Source organism: Chroicocephalus ridibundus, chromosome 1, assembly GCF_963924245.1.
Source record: "Chroicocephalus ridibundus chromosome 1, bChrRid1.1, whole genome shotgun sequence".
Classification (NCBI taxonomy): domain Eukaryota; kingdom Metazoa; phylum Chordata; class Aves; order Charadriiformes; family Laridae; genus Chroicocephalus; species Chroicocephalus ridibundus.
In genome coordinates this window covers 183,221,756-183,243,004 of record NC_086284.1, presented here as the reverse complement: position 1 = coordinate 183,243,004, position 21,249 = coordinate 183,221,756, and the positions used below count along the sequence as shown (strand labels likewise).

At 37.4% G+C, this 21,249-nt stretch overlaps 1 protein-coding gene across 2 annotated transcripts in view; it reads left to right on the top strand.

Annotated features, from left to right (window-relative positions):
• Positions 1-21,249, top strand: part of LEMD3 (LEM domain containing 3) — a 54,717-nt gene that overhangs the window by 17,337 nt on the left and 16,131 nt on the right. For both annotated transcript variants that reach the window (XM_063323024.1, XM_063323025.1), the window contains exons 2-7: positions 5,918-5,955; positions 8,316-8,382; positions 17,139-17,206; positions 19,021-19,100; positions 19,181-19,329; positions 21,116-21,217. In XM_063323024.1, the coding sequence (XP_063179094.1) occupies positions 5,918-5,955; positions 8,316-8,382; positions 17,139-17,206; positions 19,021-19,100; positions 19,181-19,329; positions 21,116-21,217 (504 nt within the window). The remainder of the gene's footprint in view (positions 1-5,917; positions 5,956-8,315; positions 8,383-17,138; positions 17,207-19,020; positions 19,101-19,180; positions 19,330-21,115; positions 21,218-21,249) is intronic.

Sequence of the window (21,249 nt, the reverse complement as noted above, 5' to 3'; positions counted from 1 at the left end):
GTATATGAGTTGGTGTCTTAATATCAAAGCACAGAGATTTAACCTACTGATTCGAAGTGGTTTCTACCTGAATTAGTGCAATCTGGAGATGCAGGTCATGCAAAACTGCTCGTTTGTTTTGAGCGTTGAGTAATCGCAGAGAGGAAAATAAAGACAGGATTATTTTATTTAAGACATTTGAAAGATGGAGCTCTGGAATAACTTATTTCCTGTAATAACTTGTTTGTTTCTCTGGCATTTTAAGGTTTAGGAACTTTAAGAGAAAATGTTTTAGAATTGTCAGACACATACGCAGTGTGTCACTGGGTAAAATCAGTACTTGACCCCAATTTACCAAAAAAAAAAAAGTTACAGATCTGTTAGATGATGTTGAAAGTACTTGGATTGTAAAATTATTTAAAACTTGTTTCAAAGGTCATGTAGAAAAAAGCTGGGCTAAAGGCCCATTTTGGATAGCAGTGCTTCCAGTATTGTTACTTTCTCTGTTAACAATACATTATCCAGCTAATGGCTTTGGGGTTTTTTGATGAAGAAATATTCTAGTGTAGAGCATTATCCGCTTATTGAATACACCTTTACAGGACAAATTTTTGAAAAAATACTGCTTCTGTTTTGGGATTAGTCTGCTTGTGACATGATGGGTGGGGAGGAGAAAAGTATTTCTCTGTTTGCAGGGAGAAACATTCTTGCTTCTGCATAAATTGCTAGCTTGGAAATGTGTGTTGCAGTGTACAGTCTCTGAATCTTGTGTGGATGATATTTAGCAGCTTTGGTATCATCACCTTGAGAAATGAAGTGCTTCAGGTTAAGCGGGATCCATGTTGTTTCTGCAGCTGTGGCTTTGCAGCAGCTCCTTGAAGTTGCATTGGAAAGTTGCTTTTTTGTTTATAAAATCAAATTATCTGTATATTCAGAAATAGATTAGGGCATTACACTGATTCTGTTAAGAATGTTAGCTTTGTATTCAGTAGTGGTCAAGGAGGAAACACAATGGTAGGATTTTCTAGTTTTGAGGAAGGTAATTGGGCACAAAGTATGTTTGAGAGGATATATTTGAGAATATCAGTATGGCACTAATAATCTATGGTGCTCCTTTATTTTTTTGAGTAGTGTCCAACTCTGGTCCCCAACTTCAGAAAGGAAAAAGCAGAGCTGCAGAAAGGTTCAGAGTGTAGTACGATCAAAAGCATAGTATGGCTTCCATAGCAAGAAGGAATAGGACTCTTTGAGTGTGGAAGAGTGAGGACTGAGGAAATGAAGTAAAGGCATGAGTATTATGGAGAAGGTGAATAGGGTCTGATTACTCACTGTCTCCTCTGTCGCAAGGAGGAGTTTCTCAAGTTAAAAAGTGGCAAGTTCAGAGTAAGCAGGGAAACTGGTTTTTCACACCTGCACGTTTAAGTTGTGGAACTCTTTGTGACTCTTTGAAGCTAAAAGCTTGCTTGGGGTTAATGTGGGACTAGATAAATTGGTAGGGGAAAAATACAATGGAGCTGATAATTTAGAAGAAGAAATAGCCTGCCACTTCTGTCTGTCTCAGGAAGCTTCTGAGGTACAAATTTTTTTACGACCGGCAGAATATTCTGTTGAAGTATCAGCATGTATTTTATATTCTTGGTCTCTGACACAGTTTTTGCCACTGTTCTGTTGATTTCCCCCCTCTAGTTAAGGACAGGTGTCTCTGAAAAGAGTAAAACTTTTTGCTACTGCTGGAGGCAGGATTCTGGGCTAGCTGAATCCTTGGTTTGTCGTAGTGTGACTGTTCTTCATACTTCAGTTTCGATGTTGTCTGTTGAAGTGTATTGAATACTGAAACTGCAAGAATGGTAACACTGTTCAGGGTACATGGTAACATGTACCACAGCATCTAGGAGACAGCTGTAGTGGAAGGGTTAGCTACTTTTTTGGCATCATAATTTGATGACCAGAAGGTAACTGAATCCCTTATTTTGGTACCATGTTTGTGATATGATTCTAACTTGTGTCCTAAGCAAAGGCGTTTTTATTTGTGCATGTCTTCTTTATAGGTACGACTGCCTGTGAAGCTATGTCAGTCTTTGGAACTTGTCCCATTAAGACTCTATAAAAGCTGACTTGTGTGTTCACGAATGTCTGCAATTAGGCTGCAACTTTGTGTCTGTTAAAGCGCACTTTGAAGAAGAGGAGAAATCCCGCTTTGTGCTCCCTGCTTGTCTTACTGAAGAACTTTAAACCCTTGTAAATACTGTGTCTGTCTGCAATAGTTACCAATGTACTGGGGAGGAAAATGGGGTGGTGGGGTGGTGGTGAGTGATTTTATTGTTACTTTAAAGATGAAAGCCAGCGAAAATAAACCTTGTATGTTGACACGGACTGCATTTGTATTCCTAAAATTGAGCATCTCTGTGAGATGGCTTGATATGTGTATTTGTGTTGACAGCTTTGGCTGGAATGCTTTGGACCTGTGCTGTGACCCTTAGCTTTGTATTGGTGACTTTTTGTTATTGAGACTGAGCAGTTCTGTCATTCTGAGGAATTCTAGTAGTCTGTAAGTTGTCGTTTACAGCTTGTCCCAACAGTTATGTGTGTAAACTAGTTACTTCTAAGGGTTGTTAGTAGTCTTTTCAGTTAACCAAAACAGGATTTCTGTGCTGCTTTGACTTCTTTTGCAGCCTTTTCGGTAATCTTATTGTTGTGTTCTTGATTAACTAGCTGACTAATCTTTAAATAAGATCCTGTCTTAAAAATGGAATTTAAATAGCATATCCCTTCCTGTTCTGAAAGCAAGTTTCATGGGAGAATGATGTCTCTTAGTGTGCTTGCTTTTTGTTTTTTCTATGTCTGGCTGAAGAATCCTATTATCATTACATCATTACACCTTGCCAGGAATAAAGCTCTTCTCCCAATGTATCAAACTTTTAAGCAGAATGTTTAGCTATTACAGTATTTTGGGGGAGTTGGCATGGTTCCCTTTCTGAAGTTTTTGAGGTTTTTCTTTCATGAAGATACTATTTTTTTTTTTTTTTTTTGTATCTTGTAGCTAGTATTCGCATGTGGCCAGGTTGCATCTCTCCTTTTTTTGAAGGCAGTGAATGTGGTTGTCAGTTGGTTGGCTAATCTGGAGAGAAGGCCCCCTGGGATGACAGTCAGGAGATTCCTGTTTTAGAAAATGATCTCCATAGTTTTTAGCTTCGTAGTATAAGTAGATGAGAATTTTTTCTTTGAAGTTCATAAAAATGTGAGCTTCAAGGCTAGTAATAGTTGCTGTATGGTAGAGATCTTGAACCCCTTTTGAGGAGGAGCCTTGGAAGTATGAGATGTTCCCATAAGAAACTCTTCTATTAGTAATTAGATATTAAATTAATGCATAGTTTTGTAGAACAAGAACTTGTTATTCTTAAAACTATACTTACATATTTTAAGAACTGTCAGGAAACATTTTGAACCAATGTTGATGTAATATATCAAAATACCTTGGGCATGTTGGAGTAGGTGAAAACTTTGCATCTGTGGCTGAAGCAGGTGGGAGGATTTGGTAAGAGCTTAGATCCTGGACAAAAGAAAGAAGGGTGGATTGAGAACAGGAATTACTGCAGTAGTTAAGGAGTGGCCTTATTAATTCAAGTTAATCAAGGTTATGTGGTAAATAGATGCAGATTGATTAACAGTTGTTAATTGCATTGCAGCTGATAAATTGCTGCGGTTGCATTTAGCATACTTGCCTCTTAAGGCATCAGGCATCCTAAACTATATTAACATCTTACATAAAATGTATCTCACTTATTGGTTAACTTGCCATAAAATAGCTAACTTCAGAGGGATTTCATGGAAGTCCTATAGTGTGAGTTAAAATAATGAGTTACAAGGGCTAATTAAATTTTTGTGACATATAGTTTTGGAGGAGAGTCCCTTTTTTGGGTCACTTTTAACCACTGTATTTGTGAAGGAGAGGCAGACATTGACATCTAATCTGGATTGTTTCATAAATTCAATATTTTAATGTATCCAAATATGAAGTTGCTCACATGTGAGATTGACTTTACACTGGGGTTGTGATGCTGGGAAAGTCTGAGTATAACCACCACCATTGCCTTTACTTAATTGCAGTACTGTTCTAGCGTGTGTAGAATTGCAGATGACAGTTTTCAGTTTGCACCTTTGCAGGCATGGAAGTATTGTATTTGTTCCATGGCTCTCATCAGTGCTAAAATACATGTTTGCCAGGTATACTGAAATCTAAACGTTGTTGTGTCTCATGCCCCACCCCCTTCCCCTCCCCTTCCCTGCCCCCTCCAATCTAAAACCATATAATCAAGATTTCATGTATGCTCAATAAGATTGACCTTGGGAAGAGACCATAATTACATAATTATCCTGTCTGGATAACTGACGATCAAACTGGGGGGTTGGCAGTCATCTAGAGCCTTGGCTGTGTTTCTCTAATCCTATTTTAGGCTATCTAGATTAGAAGTTTAGTGTACTGGGAATGTTCTGTAAAGTTGGGTAGCTCGGTAATCTAGTAGGCAATGTCTGAGAATTTGCACCTATCGAATGAAATCATGAAGTGGTATAGGGCTTGGTTTACTAGAGTGCTTGAACAAACCTGCTTCTATCAGTGTTAATTAATCTGATATTTGATTCAAGTATTCAGATGTCTGTGAAAACCAATCCCTGTGTTTGGGTGGTTTGGGGGTTTGTTTTGTTTTGGGGTGGGGTTTTTTTTGTAGGTGGATTGTTTGGTTTGGGGTTTTTTTTTAATTTTTTTTTTTTCCGATTGCTGTGTCAGAGGAAGCTGAAGTGCTTATTGCTGTTAGGTAGGTAGCACGCTTAACTTTCTCCTGAGCTTGGGCACATGGACAAAAGGTTGTTTGCAAAGTTTCAGGGGGTCAAGCTTTCTTCACCACTCAGAACGCATCTTCATTGCCCCACTGTTTTATACATCATTTGTTGGTTGTAATTGTAGAAATGTGTTCCTTACCATTGTTACACGTAGGTAGTCACTCCCGCTTCAAACTTGCCCTCCAAAATTAAGGGGAAGTGGGTCAGCATCTGGCATCTGCGCTTTTAACATCAGTGCAATGCCATTTACAATCTAGACCTTCAATTTTGTGTCAGGTTTCCCAGGATACCTTTCTTACTTTCGCGTTTGTGCTTGGTGAACTGTGGTCAGTAGAAGCTTCGTTTCTGTATGAATGGCACATAGAACTGCTAATTTTTGTGCAAGCTTAAACCACGGGTGAAACAAGAATTTGTCTTAGAAAGGCAAGACAATATGCTTTAATGGTGATTGCTTCCTGCCTTGGTAACTTTTTAGTTACCAGCTGGTCGGTCTTAAGTGGAAGCGTAGCACAAATTACTTGTCTGTCTTCAGCTTCTCTTCCATGAAGAATATATTTTTGTAGCCAAGAAGAATATAACAGATGCGCTTGTAGGAGCTGTGGAAACTGTTCTATTTAGAAAGGAAGGAATGGTCATTTAGTCATATTGCACTTCTCACCTGAGCTCTCAATGTGTCATCTCTTGTCAAAAGAAAATGCTGATGAGTTCTACAACTTTGTGTTGGATGGATTATTGCTTAGTAAAAAAGGTAGGTTTACTTTTTTAAACTAGACACTAAAAGCTTCAAATTATGATTTCAATGCAATTGAGTCATTAAAGTAAGTTTGGCAAATGGCAAGCATAGTTTTGTTTGCATGCAAATAGCTGTGAAATTTGCAGATCTACAGGAGTCTGGTTTAACCTAAATGCTAATATAATGCAGTATCAAATGCGGAATTAAGTCAAAGGTTAATAGGTGCCTAATTGTTATTTGTCATATTATGGACTTCTTTGTTTTTATCTAAAGATTACAGTGTTGTCATAAAGCTACAGTGTTGCTATACCTTTTAGTATTTTCAGACCCTGGAATGAATGAACTTTTTTCTTTTTTTTTTGACAGTCAAGAATTCCTTCAGTGAAGAATTACAAAAAATAACAGTAAGTAAAACCACTTAATATTGAGATTTTCAGTCTGTCAAATGATTGCATAAAAACAATATAGATCTGTTCAGAAGGATGCCGTTTCAGAATATTTTGCATGAGATGAGTGCATTTCTTGCAACTTCAATGTGTAATTTTTTGTTTTTCATCTCGGGCAATATAACTAGGATTGCATGATTTGTCTGTGGCATGCTGGTTGCTTTGTATGCTAAGAAAATATTACATGATTTGTGTTGTAGAGCTATGAGGAAAAGTTGTGGTGTTGTAAGTTTTGAGGCTGAATTTATCAGTTTGTCTCATACTGTTGCCATTTGTTTTGTCAACCTTGAAAGGACAGTTGGTAAGAGATGATTGACTTGAAACCCCAGGATCTTATTTAGTGCCATAGAAGAGCAAGGGTTAGCCTCCTTCAGAAAATGGATTTAAAAGTTTGTCTTTTTCACTTTGATTCTATTCTGTTACTTGTTCCTAAATTCACTCTTTCAACTGGAATATTGGGATAACCATTTTTTGAGATGTCACTATTGAAGGTATCTGTAGTATCCTTAGTTCTTCAGCATGTGTTTTGGTGGTTCTCTCTTATGGCCTTCAGTCTTTCTGCCTGATCTGTAAACACAGTGATCTGCTTTTGCTAGGCACATATAAGCGAGTATTGCAAGTTAATTGTGTAGGGTTTTTTGTTGTGGGTTTTTTTTTTTCCTTCTCTCCAAAAGTGAATAATTGCATATTTTAGGTAGGTAGCCTTGGCTAGTTACTTGGGAAGAAAACAAATCTTTTGAAAAAACTGAATTTTGTGGGGTAAATTCTGAGGATTATTTCAGAACGACTCAGTAGTACAGAGAGAATGCATTTTGTGCACTGGATTTGACAGCTTAAGAACCTGTTTCTTATGTTACTTTCCTATGTGTTTCTTCTGTATTGTTGCACAGTAATCCTGCTCCATACTTGATTGTTCATTAGCTATGAAGGTTATACTGTTCAGTTCCTTCCTTTACATGGTCCGACCATTAATTTAAGAAAAAAGAATTTGGTCACAAAAGTGTTTCATGTGTCTGTCTCAGTGTAGCTATTAGTGAAGTCGTGTGTGTGGTAGAGGACTGATTTTCCTCTTCTACCATGCCCGGTATTTTCCAGCCAGGAAATGAGTTAATAAGGTTGGTTAATTTCCTGGGAAGTACCAACTATATCAGTTTAATCTCAATGATGATTTTTATAAGACCAGAATAGGGAGAGGTGATGCTGGTTGATACCTTCTATGGGGATTAATTTGTCAAATGTTTGATCAATGAAAGAAGTATTCTGTTACTTGATAGTGGTTTTCTTACGGAAAAAAATTGGAGCATTGAAATGTTGAAATTATGTCAGACAGGGCTGGTGCATCAGGGAATTAAAATATATTTAGTCTTTTTCAATGTGAGTGTAATCAGCAGATGCACAAACTGAAAAATTAACTTTTGTTGCATATTTTCTGAGTAAAGGCTCTAGTCTTATCTCAGCATTTGATTCTGCTACAAGAGTCAGAGCCAACATAAAAACCAGACAAAAAACACGTTTTAGAATGGCCTTTAGTACTCATTGTATGTAATTGCAGGTTCCTCATCTTCATATTTTGAATAATTCATTCTAATATAAAATATTTCTGGATATATTTCAATGAAATTGCTCAATATTGTGATAAAAAAGTTTTAACTCTTCTTTAAGTAACAATTATATGACGTTTCATATTCATGCTTGTTTTGAGAATTAGATCTTTTAATACTAGTGGCATATGCAGGAACTATCAGTAAGATCATATTGTCCACAGCTTTCTGGGGTTTTTGTTCATTTTTTTGTTGTTTTGTTTTTTAATTAAGTTACCGTAGTTTCAAGGTAGACAGCAAAAATCTTACTTTGCTTGAATTTTATGTAGGAATATGACCAGCTGGTGCTTCAGTGTGGCTTGTATGAACTGTCAGTGCACATTTATTAAGAATAAAACTATTTTATTTTTACATGGTAGATATCAAAACAACCCCAACCAACCCACCAAACTTCTGTGTCATTGCACTGTTCTCTCAGCAGTATTAGAATAACTTTTTAAATTGCCAGCTGTAACTGGCAGATCCATCGGAGTCCAGGCTATGATCTAGTTTAGTTTCAGTCAAGGTCTGAAAAATCAATATTGTGAATACTTTGATTCAAAATCTATTTCTTGCGTCATTGTTCATGTGTGAAACACTACAGCTTTCCACCTGTACATGTGGAAAAAAAAAAACGTGTTGTCCCCCCCACGGTATATAAAGATTTTTGGGCTAAATAGAAGAAAATACATCTCTGTGAATGTTTGTTTTAACATTAACGTGTTTTTCTAATTCTAGGAAGATGAAATAAGTCTCATGATGAACAGCTTATATGCACTTCATGATAAATTGGCACAAGTAGCAGGTAACACTTTAAAAATATTGTGACTAAGTGTTATGGCAACAGCTACAAAGAAGTCTATGCTCAGATAGTGATTTGCAACAACTGGTATATGCTGGGGCACTGAGCCATTTAGAGTTCCATTTTGGGAAACTAGAAATCCCATTTCTACTTCACTTACACTGCCTATTTCACCAGTGTAGCACCTCCTATTGCAATGGTTTTTTTAGTTAACGGGATAGGCTCTTGAATATTGTGATCCTGTATGGTTTTTGATCTAATGTCTTAATGCTTTATTAGTCTGATTTAATTTAAAGGTTTAAATATGTTATATTTTGAGAGGAATATCTGTTTCTTTTAAAACTAGTTATTTCACTATAATGGAAAAATATCTGAAAACCAAAATATTTTGCAACAATCAGAAAATGCTTACTAATATGATGAACAGTAGTGGTTGAAGAAGATTGCCTTGTTAGACGTAATAATCCAACTTAATCATACTAATTATGTAGTAATGAAAAGTGCTGTATATAGTAATGTGTCAGAGATGGTGTTTAGAATTAGTATTAAATATTGAATATTCAAAGTAGAAAAATACAGTCCTTTTGCCTAGAGTCATAATTTATACAGCTTTAACTGCACATATATTTACATGTCGCAATCAGGAAATAGTGAAGTTAAGACTGTGTTTATAGCTTTGGCATCTGGTGAACGTGAGTTACTGCAGAATCTATTTCATGACTATTAAGCCTTTCCTATTTAATCCATAATGTGTTTAGGAGGCAGTGGTTCAGCTTTTGTTTTTTAACCCTTACTGTTCTTAGCGCCAGCTATTTGTTTTGCAACAGAAAGGTTCACCAAGAAGACTTTTCCACTATTATCAGATTGTACAGACATTTCTCAAACACTAAAAAAAATTGTGGAAACAACTCTTGTGTCAGCTACAAGGCTGACAATTTAGTATGTCAGGGTTATATAGGAAATCTGTGAGAAATTTGAGCAGCTCTGTAATACCTTTAAATTGCAAGAGTAATCTTAGAATCATAGAATTGTTTAGGTTGGAAAAGGCCTTTAAGATCATAGAGTCCAACTGTTAACCTAACACTTCCAAGTCCGCCATTAAATCATGTCCATCAGTGCCACATCTACACATCTTTTAAATACCTCCAGGGATGGAGACTCAACCACTTCCCTGGGCAGCCTGTTCCAATGCTTGAAAACTCTTTTGGTGGAGAATTTTTTCCCTAATATCCAATCTAAACCTCCCCTTGTGCAACCTGAGGCTGTTTCCTTTTGTCCTATTGCTTGCTGCTTGAGAGAAGAGACCGACCCCCACCTCGCTACAACCTTCTTTTAGGGTAGTTGTAGAGAGCGATAAGGTCTCCCCTCAGCCTCCTTTTCTCCAGGCTAAACAACCCCAGTTTCCCTCAGCCGCTTGTCAGAGTTGTGCTCAAGACCCTTCACCGTCTTTGCCCTTCTTTGGATGCGCTTGCGCACCTCAGTGTCTTTCTTGTAGTGAGGAGCCCAAAACTGAACACAGTACTCGAGGTGGGGCCTCACCAGTGCCGAGTACAGGGGGACAATAATTTCCCTAGTCCTGCTGGCCATGCTATTTCTGATACAAGCCGGGATGCTGTTGGCCTTCTTGGCCACCTGGGCACACTGCCGGCTCGTGTTCAGTTTGTTGTTTACCGATACCCCCAGGTCCTTTTCTGCCAGCAGCTTCCCAGTTATCCTTCCCCAAGCCTGTAGCATTGCGTGGGGTTATTGTGACTCAAGTGCAGGACCCAGCACTTGGCCTTGTTGAACCTCATACCATTGGCCTTGGCCCATTGATCCAGCCTGTCCTGATCCCTCTGTAGAGCCTTCCTTCCCTCAAGCAAATCGACAGTCCTGCGCAACTTGGTGTCATCTGCAAACTTACTGAGGGTGCACTCGATCCCCTCCTCCAGATCATTGATAAAGATACTAAAGAGAACTGGCCCCAATACTGAGCCCTGGGGAACACCACTTGTGACCGCCTGCCAACAGGATTTAACTCCATTCACCACAACTCTTTGGGCCTGACCATCCAGCCAGTTTTTTACCCAGCGAAGCGTGCGCTCATCCAAGCCATGAGCGGCCAATTTTTCCAGCAGAATGCTGTGGGAAATGGTGTCAGAGGCTTTACTAAAGTCCAGATAGACAACATCCACAGCCTTTCCATCATTCACTAAGTGGGTCACTGTGAAGATCAGGTTAGTGAAGCAGGACCTGCCTTTTTGTAAACCCATACTGACTAGGCCCGATCAGCTGGTTGTCCCATACAGGTACTCAAGATGATCTGCTCCATAACCTTCTGAGGCACTGAGGTCAGACTGACAGGCCTGTAGCTCCCTGGATCCTCCTTCCAGCCCTTCTTGTAGATGGGCATAACGTTTGCTAATTTCTGGTCAACTGTGACGTCCTGGTTAACCAGGACTGATGATGAATGATGGAAAGTGGCTTGGTGAGCAATTCTGCCAGCTCCCTCAGTACCCTTGGGTGGATCCTATCCAGCCCCATAGACCTGTATGTGTCTAAGTGGTGTAGCAGGTCACTAACCATTTCCTCTTGGATCATGCGGGCTTGAATCTGTTCCGTGTCCCAAAAGCTTCCTGAAGAAGCTTTTTGTTTCTAGAGCATTTACAATATCTGCATTGAATAAAACAGCTGTTTGGACGAAACCCACAAATTTCTTCTTGTTTATATTATTCTTCAACCCAAAATACAGTGAAAGAATGATGGTTAACCAGAGTGCATGTAAAGTAGTAGTTACATTAGTCTTCATTTTGTTTCTTTCTGACTGGATGCCTTGCAGTGTTCATTTTTCGCAGTCAATTACATCTTGATATATTTTTATCTGTTTCAAACTATTTCATACTTAATAGATGGAGGGACTCTATCAGGGAGTGTAACGACAGGATGAGGGGTAATGGTTTGAAACTGAAGGAGGGTAGATTTAGATTGGATATTAGGAAGAAATTCTTTTCTGTGAGGATGGTGAGGCAGTGGAACAGGTTGCCCAGGGAGGTTGTGGATGCCTCATCCCTGGAGGTGTTCAAGGCCAGGCTGGATGGGGCTTTGAGCAGCCTGGTCTAGTGGGAGGTGTCCCTGCCCATGGCAGGGGGGTTGGAACTAGATGATTTTTAAGGTCGCTTCCAACCCAAACCAGTCTATGATTCTATGGTAGTAGATAATTCTGTACTACATATAATTGGGGCCAAAAGATTATTTATTTTTTTTCCGTGCCGGGTAGCCAACCTCTGGTGTGTAGGAATGTCTTACAAGACTCACAGCTGTGTACAGTAGAGCACTAACTTGTGTGAAGTGGAAGTAATGGGTTATGCTACTTCTCTCCTTCTTTTGAAAAGAAAATATAACAGCTTGCTATTCCCTTAGTGTCATCTGCCCCTCCAGTGGCCATACAGTAAACCTGGATAAAAGGGTTTGGCACCTCATTTCTACATCTGTGGAAGAAAGGGAGTTTTCTTCATTAGCTGGGGCTTACTTATGTGCATGTACACGTAGAAAAATGTTTACCTGTCTGCCTTACGAGAGGAATTTGTATGGTCCAAGATGACTGCTTTCTTCCCCAGGTGTCAAAGGTGCATTAATCTCTATTAATCTATTCCTGGCCAGGAGAATCTTCAGTACTTAATTTCAAAAAATATAGCTATACTTTCTGGTTAGATGATCCCCCAAACTGAAGCTGTACTGTGAGATTACCTGGTTGCTCAGCAGAATAGCTTTCCTGCGGTCTGAAGAATGACCTAATTCATCTGTGCTTAGACAGAAGTTATCCTCAATGCCAAGTTTCTTCAGGTATGCAAGGAAGTCTGCCATTTTTAAATACCATATTGATGTAGACCTGGCACAATATCTGGAAGCTGTCTAAAAGTCATAGAACAGAGAAAGCTGCTAGAGAGATGCGGGATTTAAAAGTGTTGATCTTGTACACAGTGCACCACTTCAAAAGACAGAGAAGTAAAGGAATATAGTTTTAGTAAAAGTGATGCTTTTCAGGTCTCTCTGTCACATACTTGGAAAAGTTTCTCTCATTTCATACTTGGCTATGAATCGTTTGTTCATGTTATAACTATTAATATTAAAAAGGCAGGCTGGAAACTTGCAGTAGTCTGTTCTGTTAAGCTTTATTCAACATCTTGTCTACCATGAAGATGGTCACTTCAGAATTTGATTTCTAGACCTCTTTGTTTTATTAGATTTCTTACATTTTTACTGAGCTAGTTTCTTGCCTTGACAACTTCTATTGGAGAGCAGGGAATGGAGCTCTTATTTTAGAAGGTAAAACACTAAAAGTTGTTTGAAGGAAGAAAAAGTCAGGATAACAGTTTGTTAATTTTATTTGACTTAATATACTGTGTTCCAACTGTAGATGCCTGTTCTGTACTGTGGTGCTCTGATATGATGTAAAATTATTTAATTATCCTATATAAAAATAGATTGCCTTTTTAATGCATCACTGTTCTCAGAATTACTAGTCTGCCAAACCTATGATGAGTAATGCCTACCTCACAAGAAACTAAAGACAGAAGCAGTATCTACTTGTCCAGTTCCAAGTTGAAGTTTGTGTTCCTGTCTAATGGTTCAGCCTTTCTTCAGAGCAGCAACTTTTTATAGACAATCTATATTTCAGTGCCTAACTCTTTCTCCTAAACCACAATATGTGCTTTATTTAAATTAGACTTCCTTCAGGCAAATGTTAATTACTGGATTTTTGGTCTTTCATGGAGAGACTTCAATAGGTCACGTCTATTTTAAGTCAGGCTTGCAAAATGAATAAACCTAACCGCTATATCCACAAGAAGCAGCCAGCTACCCATGAGTATGACCCTGCTTTCTTGTACCTAAAGAATTTCTATTTAGTTAGTAGTTTCTTTTGCTTGGCATTTTCCCCAGAGCGGTGATCTGTCAGATTTAGGTGGTTTCCTTCTGAGCTAATGGACAACACAGGTCCTTGACATGGAGGTATGAATTAGACTTCCATACGTATTAAAGCTTACTGATAAATCCATGGCTGGAAGAAAATCCTGGTAAAACACTAGGTATTACTTAATAATAATTTCAGGTGTCAGCTACTGTATCTGACTGCTGTCACAGGCTCGCTGTTCAGTCATTCTCCTTAATCTTTATTTTTTTAGGTAATTGATACTGTCCTGTTTCCAACCAGTGATTTAAAGACTATTTAGCAAGTTCTGTTTTTCCACGGTGTTACTAAACTGTTAAATTTGCCTTTGTGAGATGAGGCATTCTTACTTGCTCTTATAACACTTCTCTGTTCCTGCTTTTCTTCAGCTACCCACTTTAGTGTCCTGCTGCAAGTAACCTGTAAAGTCAGTTTCAAATACTCTAGCCTGCGTGGAAAAGCAGATCTGACTTATTTTCTGTATTGAAAGCAATTGTGAGAACAGATTTAAATGTTTCTTTGGAACTGAGACTTTAGTTGCTTTTTATTAGTATTTCTAGAAGAACTCAACTTCTTATATGGCTTGCCCAAGTCCACTAACATAAGCTGAAAGGTAATTTTGTTATCCTTGCTGGGATGTGTTGCTTCTTGCCTTCCTACTAAGGCAAGTAGAATGGTTCTCTGGTTGCACTTGAAATTGCAGTGATCTGTGCCCAAGAAAAGTTTGAGCACAAAGATCCATGCTTTTTGTAAGCGTGCAATAGACATTTTAAGAGGGGCAATTTTTACAAAGAGCTCAGACATATCTTGTAGCAGACCTGTGCAAATTTTTTTATTCCTGGATATAGGGCCTCACATGGAACAGTTGGGAAACATTTTTGGCTCAGACTATGGAAAGTGGTTTTCCAAGCCAAGTGGTTAATGATTGCACCAAAGTTATTCAAAGTAAGCCTTCATTTGCAGAGCTATTAGCTAAAGCAGTGACTGAAATGGCATATAGGAATATCCTGCTGTTTGCTGTAAAACAGAAGGTTGTCTGACTTGTGAATTGCCTGACTTTCTGCAGGCTTTCAAATTCATGGGTTTCTCAGAAGAACGCTGTTAAATGGTTCTCAGCAATAGATGGCTTAGAATGAGAAACTGCCATTTCCAACAGCTTTTTGTACAGGACTGAAACTCTGTAACTCTGATTAGCTTGCTCATTTAAAGAGTGGGATGCAAGAAGAAAGTGGTATTTTATTTTATTTTTTTTTGCTCCAGCATTGCATGAGGGTAATTTGAATTGATGGGCCTTAGACATTGTCAGAGCCTAGACACCAATGGCATTTTTAACTGTTAAACTTGTTTAGAGGGAATATAGTCTGAAAAAAAAGATCAGAAGCAGGACTGTGAGGAAGCTGCGTGTTGGTTTTTGAAGATGAGATCAGAAGCTGTGAAGTCAGTGTGGTAGCTGCATACTGCATAAACGTAATTCCTGGAAGAAGGCAAATAAGATTAGAATTCAAAACTACTAAAGTAATCCAGTAGTCCCCCATCTAAGGGAGCTTTTGTCCTCCTGTAAGAGGTAGTAATTCTCGTAAGATTTGAAAATCCAAAATGAATCCTGAAACTTATTTTTAAGAATTCATTTATCATAATCTGATCTCCTGCTTATGTGTTTTGTTTGTTTTCGTTTCTGTGTATTAACCTCACCCTTTCTATTCTTTCTTATTTATTTCATGTATGGGCTTTCCTGCTTACCTAGATAATTAAAAAGCAAACAAAAGCTCCTAAGCAGAAGGGGCTTATCCCCCTGCTCTCACAAGCTTTTTTTGCTCAGTCAAATTATGACTAGCATGCTTTTTTGGTGTTAGGAAGACTTCAGGTCATGCCGAACAACGAAAAAGAGCTTAAATGCATGAATACCCATCAGACTTGCTCATGTCATGTCACTTAATACCTGACTGAGACTGTACGTACAGCTTTTACAGAGTTATATTTTGGGGTTTTTGTATTTATTCCATCAGTTCTAGATTTAAAACAGTATGTTTACACCAGCGACTGTATGAGTATGATATATAGTTATCCCAATCTGCTGATCTTGAAACATGAAAACACTGGTGATGGCATATGTGAATTTACAGGTTGCAGAGTTTATGCTGCACGAAAAGAATGTCTCCCTAAATTACATACAGGAATAGCTCATAACTGCAATTCTCTTGCTGACTTCTAAATTCAGAGCATTTTTTGGCAAAGGTGCTGTCACTTTTCAGCCATGATCTCTGAAGCTTTGCTGTTACAGTAGACTCGGGCACTTTGAAAGTCTAAGACGTTGCATGTTAATTATCAGGTCTGACAGTTTTTAAAGTAATGTCTTCTCTGCCCAGTGCTTCATTGAAAATACGCACGTGCACACAGGCTGAGTTCCAGCAGCACTTCTAGGCCAGATTAGCACATGAGCACTCTTAAAAACAGTGTTCTTATTTCTCTATAACCCATCAGTAAGAGAAGAGCATCCCTGTTATGCTGATGTGCTTGCAAGGCCAAATTCACTTAAATCTGTTGCAAGTGAATTGAACAAAACTTCGCTTTAGCAGTCTGAGAAGGACTTTTGCTTCATAGAAGCTCTTATTTCTTCGAAACTGCTACTGTGAATGAGACATGAAGATGCTTCTCCATAACTTGCTAGCGTTCCCTAATTTTTGCTTAGATTGCCTCAAATGTTCTCGTTTGTGTAGGGAATTAATACTTGCAGTTGCTCCATATAAAGGGTATTCCAATGTGGAGTAATTCCAACTTTAAATACTTTATAAGCAAAGGTTTATATTTTGTATATGCACGAGTATTTTAAACTTTCATAGCCTTGCTCTGGCTTTGGGAATAAAACAGCTTGGCATAGATTCAGGACGGTATGGAAGGTGCAACCCTGAGCCAGTGAAAGACTGCATTTATTGTTTCCTATTTTACTGTTTTGGCACAGTAAAATCATAGTTACAGATGCTAATTTCTTTTTGCTTAAAGTAAGATCAGGAAAAAAGTGATTTGCCACTCCCTGATAGTTCTTCAGAAATGATGGCCTAGTCATAGATAAAACTGGTATTAGTCCTCTTCCTTTTCTGTGTGACTGTCTTGGTATGACTATCACTACTCTTTTTTCTTTTTTTTCTTTTCTTGAAAACGTTTAGTTTAGCAAAGAAAAATCAGAAAAATGATGGCACATGGCTGTGAGGACTGACTGTGCGTATAATACCTTATTTCCTGATTACTTTTGCATACTTTGCAAAAGAATTAGGAGGATGGTAAACCCACCAGTTTCAGGCCATGTTGGGATTTTTGTGCATGTTCAGGAAGGGGATCAGTTATTGTGATAACTTGAACCCATTTAGAATATACTAACTTCATAGTGCCTGAAATACTGTTATAGATATGTTGCAACTTGAACTAACTTGGTCTGTATAAAAGATAATACATGTTTCAGAGTAAATGGAAATTACTTGGAAGAAGTTGAGTCAGGGTACAGCAACTGTTTTTATGGTAACATCCTTTTGATAGTTCTTCATACTACCTTTTGTTCTACTTTCAGTGTAAATACCAAAATACACTTTCTGAGCAGTACGTGAAGTTGTATTGATGTAACTTGTACATATCATTAGCTGTGACAATCTTCATTGGTTTTTTTGAAGGAGAAATTTGTCCGGAGACTTTTCCATATTTTTAGTGGAACTTGTGAGAATTATTGAGCTATTGCTACTTGTGCAGATTGTGTTAACCATAAGCTTGTATTTTGGTGATTTTATTTTATATAATGCAGTAATAAGTAGATCAAAATAAACAAAAACTTAATTTTTACCAGGGGAACATGAATGTGGCAGCTCTATTCAAAGAAATCTTACCGTCCAGGAGGCAGCTGCATATTTAAAAGTAAGCAAACGAGGTATTTCTCATTGGTTCTATGGAAGATTTGTGCGAGTTACAGTTTGTAAGGCCTGGTTTCATATTTAGTGTATTGACTAAAATATGACTTAGTAATGAATGTTATTTGGAAATGTTTGGAATTGATGTCTCTAACATGTGCTACTTGAGGTTTTTATTTGGGCATGCAGCAAGGTTTTAAGGGAGAGGGAAGGTGAAAGAAACTGGTTTAATAGCAATGAAAGTGTAGATAGTAGTGCTTCAATTACACGCAGTTTTTTCCCCTTCAGTTAAAACACCAGGGGCGTAATTTGAATTGATGGAGATAGTTGACCAACATGAAAATAGTAAATTTATCAAATTCAAATCTCTAGAATCTTCTCCAGAAATAACTGTACTATGTTTGAGACTTATTAGAAAAGTCTTACTTTCTTTGGGAGGAGAGGCTGACGTGTGGATCTGTGCAGCGGGCCTGACAGCAGCAGCTGTATGGAGACACCATTCATTGATGCTTTAAATAGAAATGGTCAAAAAAGGCCTTTTTGTTAATTTGATAGGTAGGCAGTATTATGAAATCCCACTCTCTGCTGTCATTCCCCTGCCTCGTTCCCCAAATAAAAGATGACTCTTGCCTTGTCTTGACAGCTGTAGGCTTTATTTTAGCCCACGTTGGTGTACCCTTCAGTGGAAAACTACTTGAAGCTTTTAAAAGGCTGAGAGTATAAGATTTCTTTGATTGTATGGGCGGGAATTAACCTGATGGGACTTCTAATATACAAATGTATAGAAATTTTATATTTTGGCAAATATTTTCATAGTAGACAAAAAGGGTCAATGCTAAGAGCATCTTGAAGAAGCTGCTAACACTGGTTTATGGTTTGGCAATTATATTCTATATCTGTTTAAAAACAATGCATTGTGGGAAGACATTGGAAAAAATGAAGTTGATGACAGATAACTGATGGTCTTACCTATCTGTTGTGCTGAAAGAACCACAGTTGTTATCCTAACAACTGTTTTAGCTCTAATCAGAAGCTCAAAGGTCTATGAAAACTTGACACTTTTTACAAAGTCTCATTTAACCCTATAGTTCCTCATTTTGGGAGTATAAATATAACTCCTTTGCAGCATTTCATTGTTCAGTGATAAAACTTTATATTTTACTCTCAAAGTGAAAATAAAGCAGCGACCGTTTTTTCTTAAATGCTAATCCTTTAATTCTAGGCCAATTACAGTATTTGAGGTTCAAAGGAAAGATGGAGATAAATCTTTTTTGAGAGTATAATTTCAAAAACAATAGTAACTTCCATTTTTGCTTTTCTTTTTCCGCAAAAGAACATGCAAGGTGAACTATGGAGACAGCCTTAGCTCAGATAGCAGTGAATGTTCTCCTGTAATAGTTGATACCAACTATTTTTTTTTTAAAGTCAGTTTCCATATAGCAATATTAATTCTTGAACTACAAACACTGGATTATTTGCAAAATATCAGTTAAAATTTACTTACTCTTGAAATAGATTTTCAACGAGCACCGCCTAGTGGCTGAATTTTTTTTCTTGCTGTAGGTTAGCATGTTAATTAAACAGTGAATGTGACTTGACTTTTCAAACAGTCCTTAATTTGAGGAATGCTAGTAAGTCTGATAGCTGCTCATAGCGTGTATAGATTCACTTTGTGTAGTGAACATGTATGCAAAACCTGAACAATCAAGAACAAAACCACATAGTTTCAGCTACTAATCTGTGCAGTATCTGAATTTTATTGTGACATGGTAACTTTCTGGTTATTTATGAAATTACTCATTAATATTTGTCTCTTGACAGAATTTAGATCCAGAATATGAAAGTGTACTTAACAGAGCATTAGAATGGATCTTGAATAGTGCGGAAGATGTTGGCATAAAGTAAGTGGTCTTTATTTCTTAACTTAGTTTCTTCTAACAGAATGTATCCTTTTTCATAAATACCATATATTTTTGAATAGGTGTCTCAGCAGTGACCCTAATGAGATGGATGTCACTAACGTGACAGATGTGAAATATCTGGAATCCACTAGTCCAAAGATGTCTTTCAGGTGTCGTTTTCGCCGTGCGTTCGTTAATGTAACTCACAGATTATCAATATTGCTTTTGGGTAAGTTAATAAAAAAGTATATTTTTTTGTGTTATAACTTGTGTTTTTGTAAGTGCACAGGGAAAAGTAAACAGCATGTTTAGAGAAAGTTTTTATTCAACAGTAAAACTTGGAGTTCCTATTGGTATTTTGGTTATAATGCAGTTTGTTTCCCACTTCTGTTGTACCACTGTATTTTCACATTGTTTGCTGTCATCTGTTGCTGTAGTCAGATGAACATATTCTTTCCCTGGGAACTCTTGTCGTCTTACCTGCCAAAGCAATACCTTCTGGCTTTCAAAAATTCCAGGTTGAAATGATTTGAAAAAGCAAAATGCTCAGTAAAAAGACATGATAGCCTTAATTTTGAGGATATTTCATTGTTGTTCAAGGAACTTTGGAAACATAACTACAGAAAAAATGGTTTTCCCAGTTTTAGGAAAAGTTGTATACTCAACATGGTTGTCACCAAAAATATCTTACATTCCACAGTATAATCTTAGAGGTATCTAATCCTTGAGTAAGACCAATTCATTTAGTCTTTGGTAGTTCTCTACTTAAGTTTCAAGTTCTTTCAAGTTTATTTAATTCTTAACCATACTGAAAACTATGCAGTATAAAAATATGGTACAGCTGAGTGCAGGCACTTCACTCCTTTCCACGTGGCTGGTTAGAAATATTGAAGATGCAGAGTTCATCTCATGCAGCTATTGAATATTTCATAAATTGTTTATCCCAATATCTTAAAAATCTCATGGTTATGAGCAAAAGACTTGAGACCTCATTACCAGCCTTTGATAAACCAAAAGAATTAAGGGCAAACTGTCTCAGATTGCTGTCTTTCTGATAATAGTTAGGAGGGTTGAATTGGGATGCGGAGATGAAGCTCAGTATCCAAGTCCATCACTGGTCTCATCAGTCATGCTGAGCAAATTGCTTTGTGTCTCGACTGACTTGTCTGTAATTAAGGTTAATATGAAGGACCTTTTCAAAAATAAACCATTGTATAAGTGTTAGATATATTGTTGTTAACTAACACACATTTTGGCTAAAAATGGTGTCCCACAGTCTCTTTAATGTATCAGTTAATATTTCTTTGCCATCACTGATAGGGGTAACAAACTGTGTAACTGTAACTTGTGTATGTGTAATTTGGTTTCTTTTTTTCCTGTTATGAGATCATGGGTGTAGTGGTGCCTTCAGCCTGAGACAGAAGAATGAATAAGATTTTTATTTTCAGCTTATGCTGCTGGCCTTCCTAACTAGATTGTCCTTTTTGGGAATAATCTTTAAGTAATAGAAAAAGAGTATGCAGTACTTTGTTGCAAGAAATGCAAATCTGTAGTTGAACTGAAGCAGTCCAAGTTAATTAGTTTTTACCAGTATATCTAAAGCATGTGACTTGTCTGTGAGTTAGTGAATATTGTGCATTTTTAAATCTTAACATGTTCTGAATTGTCAGTTTATGTGACTCTTCATGACTTTGATTTTTTTCCAATATAATTCTTTTACTGTTTTTCTTCACAAATGGGTAGAATTTCAAACCACAGGCCTGGGATATGAGGCTATTGTTAAAACAATGAAATGCTTTTCTAAAGGTAACTGCTTTTCAAAGTTCTAAGAGTTCGTGTTGCTGTGTTAGTAAAATATGAAATATTGACAGTGAGTACAGTGTATTTCACTAGCTTTGAAATTTGAAGTACTTCAAAATATTAGCTAGTCCAACCAACTTCTGAAGTATATGCTGTAAACTTTAAGTAACTAATGTTCTAATATGGTTTAAAGAGTATTATACATGTTAATGCAGGTATAGCAATGGTTTGGGGAGTCCTGCACTACATGAAGTACCGTTGGGCAAAAGAGGAAGAAGAAACAAGGCAGATGTATGATATGGTGGTAAAAATCATAGGTACGTCTTCTTGAGTCACATATGATGTATCT